This window comes from Heptranchias perlo, chromosome 10 (genome assembly GCF_035084215.1).
Source record: "Heptranchias perlo isolate sHepPer1 chromosome 10, sHepPer1.hap1, whole genome shotgun sequence".
NCBI lineage: Eukaryota > Metazoa > Chordata > Chondrichthyes > Hexanchiformes > Hexanchidae > Heptranchias > Heptranchias perlo.
This window is the reverse complement of record NC_090334.1, coordinates 36,279,188-36,303,783: the sequence shown is the minus strand read 5'-3', so window position 1 is coordinate 36,303,783 and position 24,596 is coordinate 36,279,188. Positions and strand designations below refer to the sequence as shown.

Here is a 24,596-nt window from a genome sequence, read left to right as displayed (position 1 = left end):
GGTGGTACTAAAGGTGAGCCCCGAGGCGGGGAGTGGTGGTACTAAAGGTGAGCCCCGAGGCGGGGAGTGGTGGTACTAAAGGTGAGCCCCGAGGCAGGGAGTGGTGGTACTAAAGGTGAGCCCCGAGGCGGGGAGTGGTGGTACTAAAGGTGAGCCCCGAGGCGGGGAGTGGTGGTACTAAAGGTGAGCCCCGAGGCGGGGAGTGGTGTTACTCAAGGTGAGCCCCGAGGCGGGGAGTGGTGGTACTAAAGGTGAGCCCCGAGGTGGGGAGTGGTGGTACTAAAGGTGAGCCCCGAGGCGGGGAGTGGTGGTACTAAAGGTGAGCCCCGAGGCGGGGAGTGGTGGTACTAAAGGTGAGCCCCGAGGTGGGGAGTGGTGGTACTAAAGGTGAGCCCCGAGGTGGGGAGTGGTGTTACTAAAGGCGAGCCCCGAGGTGGGGAGTGGTGGTACTAAAGGTGAGCCCCGAGGCGGGGAGTGGTGGTACTAAAGGCGAGCCCCGAGGTGGGGAGTGGTGGTACTAAAGGTGAGCCCCGAGGCGGGGAGTGGTGGTACTAAAGGTGAGCCCCGAGGTGGGGAGTGGTGTTACTAAAGGCGAGCCCCGAGGTGGGGAGTGGTGGTACTAAAGGTGAGCCCCGAGGCGGGGAGTGGTGGTACTAAAGGTGAGCCCCGAGGCGGGGAGTGGTGGTACTAAAGGTGAACCCCGAGGCGGGGAGTGGTGGTACTAAAGGTGAGCCCCGAGGGGGGGAGTGGTGATACTAAAGGTGAGCCCCGAGGCGGGGAGTGGTGGTACTAAAGGTGAGCCCCGAGGCGGGGAGTGGTGGTACTAAAGGTGAGCCCCGAGGCGGGGAGTGGTGGTACTAAAGGCGAGCCCCGAGGCGGGGAGTGGTGGTACTCAAGGCGAGCCCCGAGGCGGGGAGTGGTGGTACTAAAGGCGAGCCCCGAGGCGGGGAGTGGTGGTACTAAAGGTGAGCCCCGAGGGGGGGAGTGGTGGTACTAAAGTTGAGCCCCGAGGCGGGGAGTGGTGGTACTCAAGGTGAGCCCCGAGGCGGGGAGTGGTGGTACTAAAGGTGAGCCCCGAGGCGGGGAGTGGTGGTACTAAAGGTGAGCCCCGAGGGGGGGAGTGGTGATACTAAAGGTGAGCCCCGAGGCGGGGAGTGGTGGTACTAAAGGTGAGCCCCGAGGCGGGGAGTGGTGGTACTAAAGGCGAGCCCCGAGGCGGGGAGCGGGGGTACTAAAGGTGAGCCCCGAGGCGGGGAGTGGTGGTACTAAAGGCGAGCCCCGAGGGGGGGAGTGGTGATACTAAAGGTGAGCCCCGAGGCGGGGAGTGGTGGTACTAAAGGTGAGCCCCGAGGCGGGGAGTGGTGGTACTAAAGGTGAGCCCCGAGGCGGGGAGTGGTGGTACTAAAGGCGAGCCCCGAGGCGGGGAGTGGTGGTACTAAAGGTGAGCCCCGAGGCGGGGTGTGGTGGTACTAAAGGTGAGCCCCGAGGCGGGGAGTGGTGGTACTAAAGGCGAGCCCCGAGGCGGGGAGTGGTGGTACTAAAGGTGAGCCCCGAGGCGGGGAGTGGTGGTACTCAAGGCGAGCCCCGAGGCGGGGAGTGGTGGTACTAAAGGCGAGCCCCGAGGCGGGGAGTGGTGGTACTAAAGGTGAGCCCCGAGGGGGGGAGTGGTGGTACTAAAGTTGAGCCCCGAGGCGGGGAGTGGTGGTACTCAAGGTGAGCCCCGAGGCGGGGAGTGGTGGTACTAAAGGTGAGCCCCGAGGCGGGGAGTGGTGGTACTAAAGGTGAGCCCCGAGGGGGGGAGTGGTGATACTAAAGGTGAGCCCCGAGGCGGGGAGTGGTGGTACTAAAGGTGAGCCCCGAGGCGGGGAGTGGTGGTACTAAAGGCGAGCCCCGAGGCGGGGAGCGGGGGTACTAAAGGTGAGCCCCGAGGCGGGGAGTGGTGGTACTAAAGGCGAGCCCCGAGGTGGGGAGTGGTGATACTAAAGGTGAGCCCCGAGGCGGGGAGTGGTGGTACTAAAGGCGAGCCCCGAGGGGGATCACAAAACCAGGTTCCGGGAGAGGGAAGCAAAAAGTATTCGTAGTGTGACGTCACCAAAAAGCAGGTAAGTGATTGGTTGGTGAGTATTTTCTTTCTCAATTTTTCTAAACTTATATTTTGTGGTTACTACAGTCTCTGTCGCGGGGACGACTGTTAAGCAGGGGCCCTTGAGTATATCACTTAATTCCAGTGTGATTGGTGGGATCCATTTCATTTTAATTTAATTTAAATCAATTAAAGGGTAAGTCATGGCAGGACAGCTCGGCCCCGTGGCATGCTCCTCCTGCTCTATATGGGAAATCAGGGACACTTTCTGTGCCCCTGACGACCATGTGTGCGGGAAGTGTATCCAGCTGCAGCTACTGACAGACCGCACTGCGGCACTGGAGCTGCAGATGGATACATACTGGTGCATTCGCGATCCTGAGAACCACTTGGATAGCACGTTTAGCGAGTTGGTCACACCGCAGGTAAAGGGTGTACAGGCAGGAAGTGAATGGGTGACCACCAGGCAGAGTAAGAGGTGCAGGCAGGTAGTGCAGGGGTCCCCTGTGGCCATCCCCCTCTCAAACAGATATACCACTTTGGATACTGTTGGGGGGGAATGACTTATCAGGGGAAGGCAACAGCAGCCAACTTCCTGGCACCATGGGTGGCTCTGCTGCACAGGCTGGGAGGAAAAAGAGTGGAAGAGCTATAGTGATAGGGGACTCAATTGTAAGGGGAATAGATAGGCGTTTCTGCGGCCGCAACCGAGACTCCAGGATGGTGTGTTGCCTCCCTGGTGCAAGAGTCAAGGACGTCTCGGAGCGGCTACAGAACATTTTGGAGGGGGAGGGCGAACAGCCAGCTGTCGTGGTGCACATAGGCACCAACAATATAGGTAAAAAAGGGGATGAGGTCCTAAAAGCAGAATATAGGGAGTTAGGAGGTAAATTAAAAAATAGAACCTCAAAGGTAGTAATCTCAGGATTGCTACCAGTGCCACGTGCTAGTCAGAGTAGAAATAGGAGGATATTTCAAATGAATACGTGGCTAGAGGAGTGGTGCAAGAAGGAGGGATTCAAATTCCTGGGGCATTGGAACCGGTTCTGGGGGAGGTGGGACCAGGACAAACCGGACGGTCTGCACCTGGGCAGGGCCGGGACCGCTGTCCTCGGGGGAGTGTTTGCTAGTGCTGTTGGGGAGGGTTTAAACTAAAGTGGCAGGGGGTTGGGAACCTGAGCAGGGAGACAGAGGAAAGCGTGTCAGGAAGGGACAGAAGGTATGGAGTAAAAGGTAAAATGTTAAAAAAGGAAAAAGCAGGAACTGTCACAAAACATATTTGAAAGTTCTTTATCTGAATGCACGTAGCATTCGTAACAAAATGGACGAGTTAACGGCACAAATAACTACGTATGGGTAAGATCCTGTGGCCATTACAGAAACATGGCTGCAGGGTGACAACGACTGGGAATTAAATATGCCAGGGTATTTAACAATCAGGAAGGACAGGCAGGAAGGAAGGGGAGGTGGGGTGGCTATGTTAATAAAGGAAGGAATCACTGTAATACAGAGAAATTATATTGGGACAAAGGATCAGGATAATGAAACAGTTTGGGTAGAGATAAGGAATAATAAGGGGAAAAAAACACTAGTGGGTGTAGTATATAGGCCTCCTAATAGTTGCAACTCTGCTGGAAGAAGTATTAATCAGGAAATAGTCGGGGCATGTAATAAGGGAACAGCTTTAATTATGGGGGATTTTAACTATCATATTAACTGGACAAATCAAATTGAGCAGGGCAGCCTTGAGGAAGAGTTTATTGAGTGTATTAGGGATAGATTTCTTGAGCAGTATGTAACTGATCCTACAAGGGGGCAAGCAACCTTGGACCTGGTCCTGTGTAATGAGCCAGGATTAATTAATAATGTCCTAGTTAAGGATCCCCTTGGAATGAGTGACCATAACATGGTTAAATTCCATATCCAATTAGAGGGTGAGAAGGTTGGTTGTAAAACAAGCGTACTGACCTTGAATCAAGGAGGCTATGATGGTATGAGAGTGGAATTGATTTAAGTGGACTGGGAAAATAGATTAAAGTGTAAGACGGTACATGAGCAGTGGTGTTCATTTAAAGAGTTATTTTACAACTTTCAAAAAATATATATTCCACTGAGGAAAAAAGGGTATAAAAGAAATGACAGCCATCCGTGGCTAAGTAAAGAAATTAAGGATAGTATCCGACTAAAAACAAGGACATATAAGGTAGCCAAACTTAGTGGGAGGATAGAAGATTGGGAAGTCTTCAAAAGACAGCAAAAAGTAACTAAAGGATTGATTAAGAAAGGGAAGATAGATTATGAAAATAAATCAGCAAAAAATATAAAAACAGATAGCAAGAGTTTCTACAGTTATATAAAAAGAAAAAGGGTGGCTAAGGCAAACGTAGGTCCCTTAGAGGATGAGACTGGGAAATTAATGGTGGGAAACATGGAGATGGCAAAAATGCTGAACAAATATTTTGTTTCAGTCTTTACGATAGAGGACACTAAGAATATCCCAACACTGGACAAACAGGGGGCTCGAGGGGGGGGGAGGAGCTAAATACGATTAAAATCACTAAGGAATTGGTACTCAGTAAAATAATGGGACTCAAGGCGGATAAATCCCCTGGACCTGATGGCTTACATCCTCGGGCCTAGAGGGAAGTGGCAGTAGGGATTGTGGATGCTTTGGTAATAATTTTCCAAAATTCTCTGGACTTGGCAAAGGTCTCGGCAGGTTGGAAAACTGCTAATGTAACACCCTTATTTAAAAAGGGTAGTAGGCAGAAGGCTGGAAATTATAGACCAGTTAGCCTCGCATCTGTGGTGGGTAAAATTTTGGAGTCTATTATTAAGGAGACAGTAACGGAACATTTAGATAAACATAATTTAATAGGACAAAGTCAGCATGGCTTTATGAAGGGGAAGTCACGTCTGACAAATTTGCTTGAGTTCTTTGAGGACATAACGTACAGGGTGGATAAAGGGGAACCAGTGGATGTAGTGTATTTAGACTTCCAGAAGGCATTCGACAAGGTGCCACATAAAAGATTATTGCTCAAGATAAAGAATCACTGGATTGGGGGTAATATTCTGGCATGGGTGGAGGATTGGTTATCTAACAGGAAGCAGAGAGTTGGGATAAATGGTTCATTCTCGGACTGGCAACCAGGAACCAGTGGTGTTCCGCAGGGGTCGGTGCTGGGTCCTCAACTCTTTACAATCTATATTAACGATTTGGAGGAGGGGACCGAGTGTAACATATCAAAGTTTGCAGATGAGACAAAGATGGGAGGGAAAGTAGAGAGTGAGGAGGACATAAAAAAACCTACAAAGGGATATAGACAGGCTGGGTGAGTGGGCAGAGATTTGGCAGATGCAATACAATATTGGAAAATGTGAGGTTATGCACTTTGGCAGGAAAAATCAGAGAGCAAGTTATTATCTTAATGGCGAGAAACTGGAAAGTACTGCAGTGCAAAGGGATCTGGGGGTCCTCGTGCAAGAAAATCAAAAAGTTAGTATGCAGGTGCAGCAGGTGATCAAGAAGGCCAATGGAATGTTGACTTTTATTGCTAGGGGGATAGAATATAAAAACAGGGAGGTATTGCTGCAGTTATATAAGGTATTGGTGAGACCGCACCTGGAATACTGCATACAGTTTTGGTGTCCATACTTAAGAAAAGACATACTTGCTCTCGAGGCAGTACAAAGAAGGTTCACTCGGTTAATCCCGGGGATGAGGGGGTGGACATATGAGGAGAGGTTGAGTAGATTGGGACTCTACTCATTGGAGTTCAGAAGAATGAGAGGCGATCTTATTGAAACATATAAGATTGTGAAAGGGCTTGATCGGGTGGGTGCGGTAAGGATGTTCCCAAGGATGAGTGAAACTAGAACTAGGGGGCATAATCTTAGAATAAGGGGCTGCTCTTTCAAAACTGAGATGAGGAGAAACTTCTTCACTCAGAGGGTAGTCGGTCTGTGGAATTTGCTGCCCCAGGAAGCTGTGGAAGCTACATCATTAAATAAATTTAAAACAGAAATAGACAGTTTCCTAGAAGTAAAGGGAATTAGGGGTTACGGGGAGCGGGCAGGAAATTGGACATGAAGCTGAGTTCGGATCGGTCAAGGCCCTGTGGGTGGCGGAGCGGGCCCAGGGGCTGAGTGGCCGGGTCCTGCTCCTACTTCTTGTGTTCTTTAGATTTGAGGTTAGGATCAGATCAGCCATGATCTTATTGAATGGCAGGGCAGGCTCGAGGGGCCGATTGGCCTACTCCTGCTCCTATTTCTTATGTTCTTAGACTGAATCCTGGATCTAAGTGCATGTGGTCTCATACCCAGTGTCCAGATAATGTCTTGCAGCAGCTGTCAAGCGAAGCCTCATCAAATATACAATGGACATCTGCTTTTAGCATGGTGCAAGCAACTATGCAGGAAGTTTGGGATGCGCCAGTCTTGATGTTCTAGCTGTCCTACTCCGATGTCATATGTCAGACTGACTCATAGAAGAATTGTTTGGACACATATTATGGGCTCGAATTTAGCAGGCCTGCGGGTTCCCAGCGGGTGGTCCTCCGGGAGCGTGGAAAACGCGGACGGCTAATCGCGTGCGTCCCCCACGCGATCGCGGGATAATTGAACCGATTAAGCCCTGCTTCCGGGTTCTCCGCTCCCCAGCTGTGTGCCGGCCGGCTGCGCATGCACAGTGCCGTCGACGCGATGTAGGAGCTCAACTTAAAGGGGCAGTCTCCCAAAGCCCCTCCTGCTGCAATCATTAGGTTGCTGACGATGGCTCAGCCAAGGGGAAAGGCTGCGCCACGTTTTTCCGACCTTGCGCTGCAGCTGATGCTGGAGTGCGTGAGGAGGAGGAGGGACACGCTCTTCCCGGAGGATGGACGCAAGTTCCCTGCCGCCGCCACCAGGAAGGCATGGGCAGAGGTGGCGGCGGAGGTGAGCAGCAGGGCCAACACCCCAAGGACTTGGGAGCAGTGCCACAAGCGCTTCAATGACCTGACTAGGTCTGGCAAGGTGAGTACACCAACGCACCCTCCCACAGCCCGTCCCCACCATCACGCCAAACAGATCACAACCCCTCCTGCACAGCCACCACTGCGCTCCATCAGCAATCCTCACAGCCACTCATTCACCATCCTCGCCGTGCACGCAAGTACCCACCGTCCCTGACCCCACCTGAACACTACCACACACCCCAATCCCCATGCAATGGGATGGGCACGTGGCACACGCATCCTCCCATCCATCTGCGCCACGCTCAACCCACCCACACCGATGCTCGATGCGTCTCACGATGCAATACGCACCCTTTCACACATCTGTGTTTTGCCTTCACAGGAGAAGAGGAGCAAGAACAATCGCGAAAGGGCACGCACCGGAGGTGGCCCGCCGCAAGTGGTGGAGCTCACCGACGCTGAGGTGGAGGCGCTCGACCTCGCCCGCACGCGACATTGCCTGTCGGTGGCTGATGGCGAGTGTGTCGCTGCCGAAACGGCCGGTAAGGGAAAGCTGACACTCAACACCCATGATCGCGAGTGACCGTATCATCACCTGCCATCAGGCGCACTGTCAAGTTGGTCCACATGCCTCATAGTGCCCTCTGTTCTCTTGCAGGGCCGTCTGTGTGTGAAGCGATCGAGGAGGGCGATTCCTCAGAGGACATGGCGGTCTCTGAGGGTGCATCGTCACATCAGAGCCAACCATCCACCAGCGCAGAGACACGCACCTCGGTGGGTCCCCCTCGCCAACTAGTTGGGGTAGCACTTGGTGAGTCATCGCGCACGAGTGAGCATGAGCAGACCTTGGTGGCAGGGGCAGCCGCGGAGAGTCCGCGACGGAGGGAGCACTCATCTCCAGGCTCTGCTCAGCCGGACCCAGATGCTGAACCCAGGGGGCCACCAGTGAAAAGGAGAGTCGTCGAGGGCCACCAGCTAATTGCTGAGGTACTGGGAGAGGTGCCGCGCGCATTGTCCACAATTGCGCAGGCGATGGAGGAGTCCAACTCCTGCATGTGGGCATCGGTGGCGCAGGCACAGGAGGGTACCGGCGACACAGTGTCGTGGGTAGCTGTGGGACTGTCTGCGGTGGAGGACAGGCTGGCCTCCCTCGAGCATCACGCACAGCTCCAGATCGAGTCCTTGCAGGCCCTGACAACGTCTGTACGGATTCAGGGTGAGCAACATTCCGCCGCCATCAACAGGCTGACGGATACACGAGGGGTGGCCTTGCAAGGCCTCACACATGCCATCCAAACTGCCGTCCAGCAGGGTGGAAGGGGTGATGTGGGCCGAGGCCACGAGAGGGATGATGGTGACCGGGGACATGGAAGCGGGGACGCTTCTCAAGGCGCCCCCACGTCCCACCCGTCGCCCACCTCTCAACCAGTACCCGCAATGGTGCCTCCTCTCCAGGTGGCCGAGTCTGCCCCTGCCCCGGTGCAGGAGGAGCAGTCTGTGGAGGTGCCCTCACGGGCACCGAAACCCAGGGGCCGTCCGCCAAAAGCATCTACCCGGTCAAGGCGAGAACACGAGCAACCTGCCACTACCTCTGCTGGAGCCACAGGGGTAGCACCACGTAGGGGTACCCGGTAAAGAAATGCAAAGGCGTTATCATCACAAAGGGAATACACCAGGGTGTCTATTAATTTGTACATTTTTTTTAATATCATGTCACATTGGAGATATTAAGTACTCTATTCTCACCACTCCTGCCACCTCTTGTCCATTCTTCCGCGGCCTGTGCAATAGGTGCGTTCCGTGGAGGCCATCATGACGGCGAACACCTGCTGCCGCCCATTGGGCACACTGCTGTGGGTGCAGGATTACTGGCAGCACTCTTCAGTGGAGGGGGCTGGTATGGCCGCTCGCATGTGCAGGTGAGGAGATGCGAGCGCCTCGCAGTGTCTGACTCTAGGAGAACCGTTGACGTATGAGTGCCTCCCTGGCCCGGCGACCATCCCGGTGAGTCGTGGTTCGGCGCATGGGTCGTCCACTATCCTGTGGCGCGTCCTCCTCCTCCGCCTCCGCCTCCTCCTCCTCCTCCTCGCCCTCGCCGTCCTCAATGTGGGTGGCGGGTGTGGATGGGGCCTCCTCCAGCGGCATCCCTCTCTGTTGGGCCATGTTGTGCAGGGCACAGCAGACAACTATGATTCGTCCCACTCTGAATGGTGTGTGTTGCAGCGCTCCGCCAGAATGATCAAGGCACCTGAAGCGCATCTTGAGCAGCCCTATGGTCTGCTCAATTGTAGACCTGGTAGCAGTGTGGCTGTCATTGTACCGACGCTCCGGCTCGGTGATGGGGTTCCTCAGAGGTGTCATGAGCCACGTGTGGAGGGGATACCCCTTGTCGCCGAGGAGCCAGCCGTTGCCGGCGTTGGGTGCCTGCAGGATGGGTGGGACGGCGGACTCCCTGAGGACGAAGGCATCGTGGCAGCTGCCGGGGTATCTGGCGCACACGTGTAGGAATCTCTGGCGGTGGTCACAGATGAGCTGGGCGTTCATGGAGTGATACCCCTTCCTGTTGATGAACAGCCCTGGCTCATGCGGGGGTGCCCGTATTGCGATGTGGGTGCAGTCAATTACACCCTGCACCCGTGGGAAGCCAGCCACAGCATGGAATCCAACCGCCCTCTCCATCTGGCTGCGCTCGTCCATGGCGAAGTTGATGTAGTGCGAGGCCCTGCGGAACAACCCATCGGTGACCTGCCTTATGCACTTGTGTGCAGAGGACTGACAGACCCCGGTGATGTCCCCGGTGGCACCCTGGAAGGAACCGGATGCGAAGAAGTTGAGGGCAGTGGTGACTTTGACGGCGACAGGTAAGAAGATGCTGCTTGGTCCATCAGGGAGCAGCTCGTCGTTAAGGAGGCTGCAGATGTCGGCGACTACCTGGCGATTGACTCTGAGCCTCCGTATGCACTGCTCCTCGGAGAGGTCCATGAAGCTGAGCCTCGCTCTGTACACCCTGTGCGGAGGGTAGTGCCTCCTGCGACGCATCTCTCTCTGCTGTTGCCCTCCCTCCTGCTGTGCAGGTGGGTGTGCCACCGCACCGTGTTGGGGGCCCCCACGTCTCCGAGGCGGACGGCGTGGACTGCGAGGCTGCTGGGGCTGGTCATGCTGTTCGTCCTCCGACGATGTCAACGCACCACCCATCTGGCAGGTGTTGGTCTGAGGGGTTGTGCAGGGTAGGTGGGTGGTTCCTCGGACTGGGGCTGCGGTTTTGTGTCGGTCTGTACTCTGGCTTGTCGGGGGGTGGTGGAGGGCAGGGGTTGCCCTATGTGACGCGGTGGCCTCCTGCGTGGGTGAGGGCTCTCCCCCGTGGAGTGCACCTTGGCACCTGCCACAGGCTGCTGGCTGCAACGCGCCTGGTTGAGGAGGGACTGTTTCCCCCAGTGTGTGAAACTCACTGCCTTGAACCTAAAATCCCACACTTCCTCTTTTGACAGCTGCTTCAGCTCATTAAATGACCACAACAAGCAAGGTAAGTACACTCAAGTGGAACCCCGCTGGCTTTAATTGCCTGCGGGATTCCCACCAGCGGGGCTTGCGCGCGCAGCCCCGCACGTCAGCGCCGTACCCGGAAGTGGCCGGGATTTCGTCGCGATCCGGTCACGTGACCGGATATCGGGATTTTCGGGGCCACCCCGCTGGGAACCCGCCGGAAACACGACGCCAAAATCGAGCCCTATATGTCAGAACTTTAGCCTGCAATGGGATAGTGTACCCACATTTATGACATTCACTGGTACTCTGTCCTACAGGGCGACAACCTTCTGAAAAAATAAATAGTTCCTGGTATGTAATTTGACTCTCTGTTTACATATTTTATAGCCATACCTTCTTTCATTATTCATTTCAAATATCGTATCCAAATCAAGTACATTCAATCCTTTCATAAATTTAATAACCTCAATCACATCCTGCCTGAGCGTAAGCTACTTCAGAGTGAATAGCCTTAACTCTCTAAATCTATTCTCATAACTAAGTCCTAAGTTGAGGTATCATCCTTGCTGCCTTCCTCTGTCCCCTCCAAGTTGCCTTTTTATCCATCACCAGATGTGGAGACCAAAACTGAACACAGTACTCCAAACACAGATGTACAAAGCATTACGACATAAACACAGGGCTCTTAGTTTTGTATTTTTTCGACCTAACAATACTCCAAAAACTCTAATTGCTTTCCCTATTGCTACCTCATATTGCTTATGAGCTTTTCATGACTACTCAATGACTAGCCCCCATATCCATTTCTTGTTCTGTTACTTTTAATTAGCACCTGTGCATGGAATAAACCTGGCTTGAGTTGCCTGGCCTTTGGGCATAACACAGCACTTCTCCACAGTAAATGGCATCTACCATCCAGGAACTTATTCATTTAATTTATCTCAATCATTTTGCAACCTACAATCTCCTCCTTATTGTCAACCCTCGCAAACATTTTTGTTTCATTCACTAATTTAAATAATCGTGCCATTCGTCCCTCCTCAGGATTATTAAAAAAGCAACAAAGAGTAAAAGGCCCAGCACAGAAACCCTGGGAAACTCCACTTATCACCAGACTTCATTCTGTACCCTTCCTGTTAATAATCACTTTGTTCAAGCTCAAAAAACTCCCAAGTATTCTTTTGTGTCCTCACTAATATCACTGCATTCAAAATTCTCGAAAACCCATCTATACAAAACTTTATAAAACAATCCCTGAAAATCCAAATAGACATATTCACTGGACTTCCTATTATCTCTAGTTTTAGTCACTTCTTCAAAAAACGCAGTTATATTTGTGAGGCAAAAATCGCTATTATATTTCTGTGCCTCCTAAAGCTCTGTTGGGTGTTACCAATAATTGTGGTACTAAGTGTTCCTTTACTCGTCATTATTTTCTCTACAACCTAAGGTAAGTTCATTGGCCTATAAGATCAATTCTTTCCCGTTTTTAAATGATGGGGCCACATGATTAACTCTCCAATCTTCACGAACCATCTCAGACTGTAATGAGCTACAGAAAATAACAACCAATACTTCACATCTGACTTGCCCCATTTCCTTGAGTACTTTCGGATCAACTGAATTGGATTCTACAACAATATCAATTTTAAGTCCATTAACCTTGGCTAGCACCATCTCATGTTATTTCCAATTTATTAATTTTACTTAACACCAATCTTAGAAAACTAGAACTGCCCATTGTGTTCAAAAATGAAAATAACCACAAAGGGCTCAATTTTAGGGGCCAATCGCGGGTGCGTTGGGGGCGGGGGGTGCTCTGAAAATCGCAGAAATCCCATTCGGGTTCGGAAGCCGGCTCCAAACCACCGACTTCCTAGTTTCCCAGGAACTACCTGTGTGCGCGCAGGCGACCTGAAAATGGAAGTCCTGCTGGCAATTAAAGCCGGCCAGATGACAGTTAAAGAGCCAGATGTACCTCACTGAGGTACTTAAGGCATTTTACCTGTGACAGGGTAAGTGATTGGAACGATAGTTAACATACCTGGGCAGCTTGCCCGCCACTTCTGATTCACGCCTTGTGAAACCAGGGCCGGATCAGGGAAAAAGAAACTAAATAATTTAACTAAAACACCATAGAAGGAAGTTAAAACACAAAATGAATCTACCTTTGCACCCTGCTCCCATATCCGATGTCTCCCTCTCCGATCTCCCCCTCTTCGCCCCCCCTGATGTCTTCCTCTTCACCCCCTCTGATGTCCTCCCAATATTCCCCTCATCCCCCGATCTTCCCCTCTTCCCCCCCACCGATCTTCCATTCTCCCCGCGGATCTTCCACTCTCCCCTCCCCCCCACACCCCGGTCTTCCAATCCAGTGCCGGATGATGTCTCGCCCTCTCTCTTTCTCTCCCCCCAACCCCCCCCCAACCTTGTGTTGCAGCTCCTGACGGCAGCCAGCCTGTCAATCAGGAGCTGCAATCGTGTCGGAAACGGTAAGTTTTGTTTATTCGGGTTTGTCACGCGCACATTTCACCCCTCCCAATGCCAACCTGCCACCATTTCAAAATCGACCCCAAAGTATTTTTGGAGTCATCAGCCATTTCTTTATCCTCTTTTATAATGTGCCCTGGCATATCTTTCGAAGGTCTTTTTCTCCTTGACGGCTCAGTCTCCTAATATAACTTTAAAACTGTCTTATCATTACCCTTACTATTTTCCATTAACCTTTCTCCAATGCCATCTTAGTTTTCCTCATACTATAGCTCCCTGACCATCTGTCTGCTCATACGTGAAAAATGACCTTTGGGATGAGATACTGAAAGTCTGCTGGTAACCATGGCACCATATTCTTATATAAGTCATCACCTTTAGGAGAAAAGGGGAGAACATTTGTGGTGGAGGAAGGAACTGCTGACACAATAATGACTCTTAAAAAAAACTTAAATTGATTTCTCCAATCCAATGTCAACTTTAATGCATTTCTATTTCCATTCTGGCTTCTTTAACTTCAGGAACAAGATGGTCAGAGCTGGAGATTTTTTTTCAGCTGCTCTCTATTCAGCTTCTTATTGCTCTATGGTGCACTTCATGAGATGGGGCAGATCTCCCTGTTAGTTTTTCATTTCCCTTCGCTCAATTACTTGAGGCACTTGGTACTTACAAAGTGCTCCAACTAGCAGTCAGGCAAGAACCAGTGAAATTGGCCTATACAGCCTCCTTGAAGAAATATTGAATCATACCTCAAAAGAAAGTACTATCATAAAACATTTTAACAATTTTCTCTACTTTCCTTTAACTATTTCAGCTTTTGGAAATAACATACTTTGGAATACAATTAAAGAGACATTGAACAGAATTTCCCTTTTTATCCTTCCCCATTTACTCATTACTTTGAGGATGATGTTGAAGTTCCTCCTAATTTGTGCATAAATAATTCTCTCATTTGAATATTCAGATAGAACAGTTTTGACTAAAATTTTGTCAACATAGATTTTTTAATGTGATGATTTGTTTAGAAGAGATTCTCTTTCAAAACATACTGTTAGATTCATGGGGGTAAGTTTTAGCCCACAAGAACGGGTGGGTTGGGGGTGGGTGGGCAGTGAAAATGCTAAGTTTTCAGAGTGGGACCGCATCCCAGCTCTAACACGCCCACTTCTGGGCTTAACCTAAGCAGATTTGTCTGCATGTGGACAGCAGACACCAGGAAGTCCCACCCCCACTTAAAGACGGCAGGCCGATACTTAAAGGGACAATGTACCTCACTGAGATACTTGAAGTACTTAATATTTTGTGTATTGGACAATGAAAATAAATTTATCCTTACCTGTTCAGGTTTCCCATTGCCTCCGATTCACATCAGGTGAAAGCAGGCAGGAAAGGCCGAATCCATGAGGTGAGTGCCTTTATTGAACTGCTTGTGGGCCTGGAGGAGCAGGAATGCTTCATTCAGGTCCAACAAGCTCACCTGGCTGACAGGACCCCCGCCACCGATGGTGGGCCCCCCCCATGATCCCCGATGCTAGCTGACTCCCCAATCCATGATGGTAGCTGACCACACCTCACCCATGTCACCCATGTCATCCATGTCCCCCCACATCCCCCCCCGACCCTCCGATTTTTTCCAAGCCTGATGATCTCTCTTTCCCTTCCACCCTCCTCTCTGATGTGCAGTTCCTTTCACTGCTGACAGCCAGCTACCTGGCTGCCGGGAGTGAAACCCAGAAGTGCCATTGATGGGCCTCATTAAGTTTGTGATCGCAGATCGTGACCCGCCCACTTACCTTCCAGGTTTTGCACCCGGAAATCTTCCCCCCTGCTCCTTTCCTGGCTGGAAGTTAAAATTTACCCCATGATATCAGCCAAATTATCCCTTCAAACGTCGAGTAGGTAGTTAGGGCAGAAGAGAGGGATGGATTTAATTTCAGGTTGTTTGAAGTGTGAGTATGCTTTGATCTTCATTAAACCAATGACATTACTTAGGCAAGGATAGGCATAAAAATAAATTTCTCTAATTCAATTGCCAGGAAATTTTGCTAAGCATATATATTTTACAGTGTGGACATCACACCAGTTTTAACTATTCCACCATCCCATTTGGTTAAAAAAAATATGAAAACAAGCCAACTCTGTTTCATAAGGTTATGTTTTAATTTTTGTTCTGTTAATTAGTGACCAATATTTCTCATATTAGTCTGTGAGAGGGGAGGTAAATTTGATTTGTTTACATACACTATACTCCACAAACAGATAGAGAATTAGCTTATTGCACGAAACATAACAAGATAGCACTGCAAGTCATAGGGTTCAGGCAGCCTAGGAGCGGCTGTAAAACCATATATAAATATGTGTGTCGAAAAGCTTATAATATAGATCTTTACATGTCACATGCACTACCGTCAAGTATGATAATAAAATGGATGACACTATTATAAAACACAAGTTAAATTACACTGACCTGCGAAAAAGAATTCCGTTGAACTTGTAAGCTAACCTTGACCACTTCAAAAGGGTTGACAATAATAGCTTCTGTGAGTCCAGATCCCAGTCCAGCAACTGTAAAAACCTAAAGAGTTGCCAATTAATACATTGGTAAGAAATACAATGCAATATTTTTTAAAAATTAGAAAGACTCCTCTTTAAAAGGTGTTAGCCTTGGTTCAGTGATAGCGCTCTCACCTCTCAGTCAGAAGGTCGGAGGTTCAAACCCCTCCTTCAGAGACTTGAACACATAATCCAGGCTGACACTTCAGTGCTGTACTGGGAGATTGCTGCACTGTTGGAGGTGCCGTCTTTCAGATGAGACATTAAACCGAGGCCTCATCTGCCCTCTCAGGTAGACACAAAAGATTCAATGGCACTATTTGTAGAGCAATGGAGTTCTGCCAGTGTTCTGGCCAATACTTATCCCTCAACCAACAGATGATTTTGTTATTTGTTTCATTGCTATTTGTGGAACCTTGCTGTGCATGTCTCCTATACTTAAAAAATACTTCATTGGCTATAAAGCACTTTGGGACGCCCTGAGTTCATGAAAGGCACTATATAAGTGCAAGTTCTTTCTTTCTTTTCTCTAATGAAACGCCGTAAATATTTAATATTCTATATGGTTTGATAAGGTCCCTCAAGACTGTACAGGTTCACCGTCTCTAACCTTTGTCGTTGCTCATTCTCTTTACAGCTGGGATCATTCTTGTTGCTCTTCTCTGCAACCTCTCTAATGCATGCATGCCCTTTTTGTAAGAGTGGTGTCACTGGACAGCAAGTATCCTCCTTTCATTAGTCTCGTTGTTACTCTTATTCACACCCTCACTCAGTAACACGCAGCCAGTTGCATAACAGCAGCTATGTCACACAACAAATTGGTATCATGTCTCTATTAGAAGGCATTCCCTTCTGAAACCGTTGTACAGGCACCTTTTTCTCTTCCTTGGGGGGCTTCCTAAGATAGTGCATCTAGACCAATGGCACCTACAAATTCAGCACTTCACAGCAGGTTGTCTCACATATTGCGCTCAGTACAAGCACATAGATCCAAGCACCCTGAGACATTTAGGTTGTGAGTATGAGGAGGGAGCACTTGGGAAGCATTAATCACAAGTGAGGAGCAACAAGTGAAGATGGCAGTGGAGGAACTGTAAACATCTGGCAAGAGATCCAGTCTCAGGTGTTCCCCTGCTTCAGGGGTGAGGGATTGGCACCCTACTGGGTATGCAGTCAGAAGGGAGTTAGTTTGACTTCATGACATCTTTGGAGCCTATGTTGAACACCCTGAAAATGTGTGGGAGAATGTGCTGCGCATTCTCTTTGTGACATCTCCTGCCTTTGCCTCTGGGTACCTCTCCTTGAGGCCCAGCAGAACTCAGTGCTAAGTAGTATCGTCCTTCTTTGCCTCACTACCTGCAGCAGTACTTCCGCTGCCTCATCAGAGAATCTGGACAATCTCTCACCTGCTGCAAATCCGACAGTCTTTCTGGAATCTTGGAGCGTCTTTAGGGAAATGGTAATGATGATGCCAGCCCCTTTAAGTTGCTGCAGGCCTTTAAATCCTGCTCAAATGGGCACGCTGCCAATCAGTGGCAATTGTGAGGCTTGGAGTTTGCTCAAAAAATTCTAATGAAGCGAGGGAATACCGGCAGGGTCAGCACTCATAACATTGGGTGGATGTAAATCACACTCTGTCCTACTTGTGGTCGGGCTTACGTCCAAGCAGAAAACTCAGCCTAGTTTCTATCATGAATGCTGTGACTGGGGCTATTGAGATTTTGGGCTCCATGCAGCAGCCTGTCTGTGCTGGATTGGACAGGCTTGGGACTGATAAGAACATAAGAAATAGGAGCAGGAGTAGGCCAATCGGCCCCTCGAGCCTGCTCCGCCATTCAATAAGATCATGGCTGATCTGATCCTAACCTCAAATCTAAATTCATGTCCAATTTCCTGCCCGCTCCCCGTAACCCCTAATTCCCTTTACTTCTAGGAAACTGTCTATTTCTGTTTTAAATTTATTTATTTAATGATGTAGCTGATGAGAGAATCTTGATGGGTAGGCTTCACGCTATTCAGCAATGCCCTGTGGTCTGATCCCAAACAGGTCATTGGTCACCCTGCAGGAACGCTCAGGAGAGGCAGCTTTCTCTCAGGCACTACCCGTCCATCCAACCTAGCTGGCCAACTCAAAGGATTGAAAAAGTACCAGTTAGCAGGCAGATGCCAGTAGCTGCTGTCTCCTCATACATGGCTCCAGTTCATGAGTCAGCACTCAGAGGTACAAGGACAACTCCATCATATGAAGCCCACATTTCACAGTAGCCATGTGCCATCACACTTGTTCCTCCCACTCAAGTTGCACAGATGTAGTATAGGGTTAGATAGTAGAAGAAGTACATCGTATAGGGGGAGTACACTGGCTGGCAGTAATAGCACAAGATGATGTAAATTTCACATAATAAATTTTGCACACTTTATTTCACCTTAGTCCAGAGAATTTTTTTCCCCAGCAGGGTCATAGTAGAAATACAGACAGCTCAAGGTTGGAAAAGACCATAGATCCACCTGGTCCACCTTCTTGCTGACTTTGCAGTTGTTTCTAATAATGTGCCTCTCTTCAAGGTACTTGTCCAATTTTGCTTGGAAGATATCTAAACTGCTTGGCCTAGGAATTTAATGGCTCCGCGCCTGTTTTTTCAGGCACAAAACAGGTGCCTTTGCATCCAGTATGGTGGGCAGGGCACACATGCTCATTACACACTCGAAGTGCGCCACCCGCCATATTAGTAAAGGGAGAAAAAGAGGTGTCCAGCACCTGAAACAGGAGTTTATCTTCCAAGCAAAATTGTACAAGTACCTTGAAGTACGTTCTACTGCCTAACCCAATGCTACATCTGTGCAGCCTGAGTGGGAGGAACAAGTGTGATGGCACGTGTCTTTGCATATGTAAATAAGGGGCCGATCGCCTGATTGAGGGCTGGCATGAACCAATTGCTAGACTCTTGCCTCTACAACTACATTTAGGAAACTGTTTGAATAATTAACCACCTTTGGTTTCTTGAAATTATATCTGAACCTACTTCTCTTGTATGGAGCCCTCGATCTCAATAGCTCCATACACGAATAGCTCCATACACATCCATCGTTTTGTTATTTTGTGCCAATACAAATAGCTGTAATTGACCTTCATCTCTGAACCATACCATTTTAAATATGTCAAGCACATCCCCCAATGAGAAGAATTCCAATTCTTTGAGCCTATCCCCATATGTTTCATCAACCCCCTTATCATCATACAAGCTCATTTTGTTCCTTTTTCAGCTCAGCTACATCCAAAGAGTGTAGGTTCCAAAACGTTTTTGTTTAGAAGCTTGTTCTTGGGAAGTATACATATTGCTCATCCTCCATTGCCCTGAGGGCATTAAGAGTTAACCACATAGAGTGAGGGCTGGAGTTAAATGTAGGCCAAACCAGGTATGGTGAGAGGTTCCCTTATCTGAGGGAAATTAGTGAAGCAATTGGGTTTTTACAACAATCAAGCAGCTTTCATGGTTATTTTTCTTGTGCCAAATTTATTGAGTTCAATTTCACAATTTACTGAGGTGGGATTTGAACTCAAAACCTCTGGGTTATTAGTCCAGTAACATAATCAATGGGCTACCATACCTGAGTCTAAACCAGATGGGGCCTGACCAATGATTTATATATTGATAGGATTACTTCCATTGATCTTCTCTCCATTCCTCTTTTCATGCAAGCCAACACCCATTAGGATTTTTTTTTAATAGCAGCCAGACATTGGCTTGATGCCTTGAAGGATCTATCTATTATGATTCCAAGATCCCTTTGCTGATCCATCATGTCAAGTATTTTCCCATTAATTCTGTAATCACTACTATCACCCAGCCAACTTTAGTACACTCCCACCAGCTGCTTAGTTTGTGTACTTAGGAAAGTGCCTGAACTAAAATGCAAATGTATTACACGTATCTACATTCTTACCCTTTTTCAAAAAATTCTACTGAATTGGTGTGGCACGACTTCTCTTTTGCAAATCCACGCAGTTTCTTTCCAATTAGTGTGTATCTCTCTAAGTGCTCCATGACCTTGATAATTGGTTTCAGAATTTTATCTGGTTTTGATGTCAGACTTCCTATTGGATCCTGCCCCCCACCCAATTTCCTTTTTAAATAAGGACATTACATTTGTCATTCCCCAGTCCTCCGGTACGACTCCTTTTTCGATTGATTTGCTAAATATCGCTGCTGCAGCTGTTGCTAGCTCATCTTTGTAGTTCTTTAGGAAACTTTGGATGTATCCCATCTGGCCCAGGTGCTTTATTTACTTGGATCTTATTCAAGTAGCCAGCTAAGTAGTAATTTAATTTTATTATAATCTTTAATCTGTGGGTAAACTCATTAGGGCCGATTTTAACTCAGGTGTGCAAGGGCGGGGCAGGCGGTAAACCCCCTTAACGTTTTTGACGCGAGATCAGAATCCATTTTAACTTTGGGCTGCATTACCATTTGACTGATGGGCTGCATTCCCGACTGCGTCACGAAGCGGGCAACCCATCCACCTGCTGCATGCAATTCCTGGTGCGACAGAGACGCGGAGGAATCTTAACCCCTCCAAAATGGGGGGTGGGGGGGGGTATTGGTTGAAATTTCAAAAATCTGTAAGCCGACTCCAACGCACGGCCACTTCCGGTTTTAAAAGAGGCATGTTGGGGAGTGGGCAAGTAACCTGCTTTTGAGAGGAGGATCAGTAATTTAAATATGTCAATGAGGCTGCGTGCCTCAGATTATAGCAGACTTACATTTAACGGCTGCGGGCCGGATTTTCCAGGGCTCAGGAAACTCGGCAGCTGAAAGGAGCAGAGAATGGCCGGATCCAGCAAGTAAGTGCCTTTCCAGCACTGCTTGTCGGCCAAGAGAAGCAGAAGTGCTTCCTCCTGGTCCCCTAACCTGTCACAATCGGCCTCCCTCCCCATGATCCGCCAACCCCCCCCCCCCCCCCCAGCGATCCAAAAAACACCCCCGGTCTCCAGGCAGACCTGTGATCCGAAGCCCGCTCGATCTCCAGGTCAACACAGGATCTGAAGCCCTCCCCTCAATCTACCCCCCCCCCCCACAACAATCTCTCCTGCCGCCTCCCCCACCCCCTCACACTTTCCCCCCACCCTCACAATCGCTTCCTCCCTCCCTTCCTCCTCTTCATTCCACTCCCTAGCTGTGGCCTTCTATGCAGGCCTTCCCACCCGTCAGCCAGCCAGCCTCTCCATCTGGCTGGATGCCAGCTGGGAAACGGAAGAAAAAAAATTCAAATGAGGCCCTGCCATTAAATTCGGCAGGACCTCCGCGTTCCCTGCATTTCTGGGTTTCCCCGCCGCTACAACCCCCACCTCCCCACCCTGAAAATATCAGGGCCGAGGACTTCAGAGACTTCATGAAAAAAAAACATAGAAAAATATCCCAAGGCACTTCACAGAATCACGTGTGCTATATAAAGGGAATCTTCCACTATACAATACATGCTTTATTTTGATATAGATTAATTATATCAGACAAGAGTGCCAAAATAAACAGAAAATAAATCTTTGAGATAGTCAGAGCCTCAGAGGTTAATTAACTGGGGGAATGATTCACTTGATAATGAGCACATGAATTTATGATGCCTGACAGATCCTCTTTTGCTCAGGCACGGAATATCTTGACTTCATTTAATGACAGTTTTCTTCGTCTAAATGTGGACATAATCCTGCACCAACAGCAAGATGCCCGCAGGTGGTTTCAAAGTGATTTTCTTTTTTTAAAAGTGAAAGAATGCTGATAAATTCATCTTCCGATTTAGGTGTTTGATAGGTGTGTCCTGTATGGACACTCAGTCACTCATAAATAATAGACATTTCTTATCCTTCAAAATAACTATTAGCGCATTTGTCTCCTTAGATATTTGATTTATGACTTAGTGTACGGAACGATTGGTTTTAAAAAATGAACAAAAATTGAACAAAAATCTGACAAAAAAAAAGTGATTACTCACATTCACGAACCCAGATATTGATCGATCATGTAATGTATGATGCAGTATTTTAGGAATGCAGACAATAATGACTGGTGAATCCTTACAATTGTGGATTATATTTTTAATTCAAACATATCCAAAAGCATTGTAACATCATGGTACAACTCCAGGGATTTAGTTTCCTCTGGCAATGCAGGTTTGTGCAATCAAACAATGGGCGGCCTTCAAAGAGGAGATGGTTCGGGAACATTCTAGATGCATTCCCACGAGGGGGAAAGGTAGGGCGATCAAAACCAGAGCTCCTTGGATGATGAAAGAGATAGAGGGTAATATGAAGCAGAAAAATGGAGCACATTCCAGATGTCAGGTTGGATAATGCAAGTGAGAACCAGGTTGAATGCAGAAAGTACAGAGGGGAAGTGAAAAAGGAAATAAGAGGGGCAAAGAGAGAGTATGAGAATAGACTGGCAACTAACATAAAAGGGAATCCAAAAGTCTTCTGTAGGCATATAAATAGTAAACGGGTAATAAGAGAAGGGGTGGGGCCAATTAGGGACCAAAAAGGAGACCTATTCTTAGAGGCAGAGGGCGTGGCTGAGGTACTAAATGAGTACTTAGCATTTGTCTTTACCAAGGAAGAAGATGCTGCCAAAATCACAGTAAAAGAGGAGGTAGTTGAGATACTGGATGGGCTAAAAATTGATGAAGAAGTAGTATGAGAAAGGCTAGCTGTACTTAAAATAGATAAGTCACCAGTTCTAGATGGGATGCATCCTAGGTTGCTGAGGGAAGTAAGGGTGGAAATTGTGGAGGTACTGGCCATAATCTTCCAATCATCCTTTGATACAGGGAGTGGTGCCAGAGGACTGGAGAATTGCAAATGTTACACCCTTGTTCAAAAAAGGGTGTAAGGATAAACCAACAACTACAGGCCAGTTAGTTTAACCTTGGTGGTGGGGAAGCTTTTAGAAACGATAATCTGGGACAAAATTAATAGTCACTTGGACAAGTGTGGGTTAATTAAGGAAAGCCAGCACAGATTTGTTAAAGGCAAATCGTGTTTAACTAACTGGATTGAGTTTTTTGATGAGGTAACAGAGAGGGTTGATGAGGGCAGTGCGGTTGATGTGGTGATCTGACGAAAGGTCTTCGGCCTGAAACGTTAACTGTTTCTTTCTCCACAGATGCAGCCTGACTTGCTGAGCATTTCCAGCATTTTCTGTTTTTATTTCAGATTTCCAGCATCCGCAGTATTTTGCTTTTGATGTTGTATATATGGACTTCCAAAATACGTTTGATAAAGTGCCACACAATAGGCTTGTCAGCAAAGTTGAATCCCATGGAATAAAAGGGGCAGTGGCAGCATGGATATGAAATTGGTTAAGTGACAGGAAACAGAGAGTAGTGGTGAATGGTTGTTTTTCAGACTGGAGGAAGGTATACAGTGGTGTTCTCCAGGGGTTGGTACCAGGACCACTGCCTTTCTTGATATATATTAATGACTTGGACTTGGGTGTACAGGGCACAATTTCAAATTTTGCAGATGACACAAAATTTGGAAGCGTAGTAAACAGTGAGAAGGATAGTGATAGACTTCAAGAGGACAGACAGGCTGGTGGAATGGGCGGACACGTGACAGATGAAATTTAACGCAGAGAAGTGCGAAGTGATACATTTTGGTAGGAAGAATGAGGAGAGGCAATATAAACTAAAGGGTACAATTCTAAAGGGGGTGCAGGAACAGAGAGACCTGGGGGTATATGTGCACAGGTCGTTGAAGGTGGCAGGGCAGGTTGACAAATTGGTTAAAAAAGCATATGGGATCCTGGGCTTTATAAATAGAGGCATAGAGTACAAAATCAAGGTGGTTATGATGAACCTTTACAAAACACTGGTTCGGCCACATCTGGAATATTGTGTCCAATTCAGGGCTCTGCACTTTAGGAAGGATGTGAAGGCCTTAGAGAGGGTACAGAAAAAATTTAGTAGAATGGTTCCAGGGAGGAGGGACTTCAGTTACGTGGATAGACTGGAGAAGCTGGGGTTGTTCTCCTTGGAATAGAGACGATTGCGGGGAGATTTGACAGAGGTATTCAAAATCATGTGGGGGTCTAGACAGAGAGAAACTTTTACATTGGCAGAAGGGTTGAGAACCAGACGACACAGGTTTAGGTGACTGGCAATAGAACCAAAGGTGACATGAGGAAAAACTTTTTTACCCAGCGAGTGGTTATGATCTGGAATGCACTGCCTGAAAGGGCAGTGGAGTCAGATTCAATCATGGCTTTCAAAAGGGAATTGGATAAGTACTTGAAGGAAAAAAATTTGCAGGGCTACGAGGAAAGGGCGGGGGAGTGGGACTAGCTGGATTGCTCTTGCAGAGAGCCGGCATGGGCTTGATGGGCCGAATGGTCTCCTCCTGTGCTGTAACCATTGTACAATGTGATGGAAAGTTTTTGATGTATTATTTTAAAACGCTTAAAATAAAGTCGCGAAAGTCCACAGCCCTTCCAGCACACTCCTGTCATAAAATCAGCAGGTACGTGCTGGCAGGGCTGGAAATTAGGCTGGGACTCCCATCAGGAGTTTCCCAAGTTGGTCTTGACCCTTGCTTTCACCAGGCTCCCTTCAGAGTGAAACGGGGGGAGGGGGGGTACTGTTAAGAGCAGGGGTCCACACCTGGACCCCCGAAGACAAACTGGTTTCCTTATTTTAAAATGTGGCCCATTAGACCATAAGACCATAAGAGATAGGAGCAAGAGGAGGCCATTTGGCCCCTCGAGCCTGCTCCGCCATTTAATGAGATCATGGCTGATCTGATTTTTACCTCAACTCCACTTTCCCGCCTTTTCCCCATATCCTTTGACTCCCTTGCTGATCAAAAATTTATCCAACTCAGCCTTGAATGTATTCAATGACTCAGCCTCCACAGCTTTTTGGGGTAAAGAATTCCAAAGATTCACAACCCTCTGGGAGAAGAAATTCCTCCTCATTTCTGTCTTAAACGGGTGACCCTTCATTCTGAGACTATGCCCCCAAGTTTTAGATTCCCCTATGAG

The 24,596-nt window shown here is 48.4% G+C and overlaps 1 protein-coding gene across 3 annotated transcripts in view; it reads right to left on the bottom strand.

The window, feature by feature from the left end:
- Nucleotides 1-24,596, bottom strand: part of slc25a21 (solute carrier family 25 member 21) — a 464,076-nt gene that overhangs the window by 7,350 nt on the left and 432,130 nt on the right. For all 3 annotated transcript variants that reach the window (XM_067991474.1, XM_067991475.1, XM_067991476.1), the window contains one exon: nucleotides 15,482-15,589. In XM_067991474.1, the coding sequence (XP_067847575.1) occupies nucleotides 15,482-15,589 (108 nt within the window). The remainder of the gene's footprint in view (nucleotides 1-15,481; nucleotides 15,590-24,596) is intronic.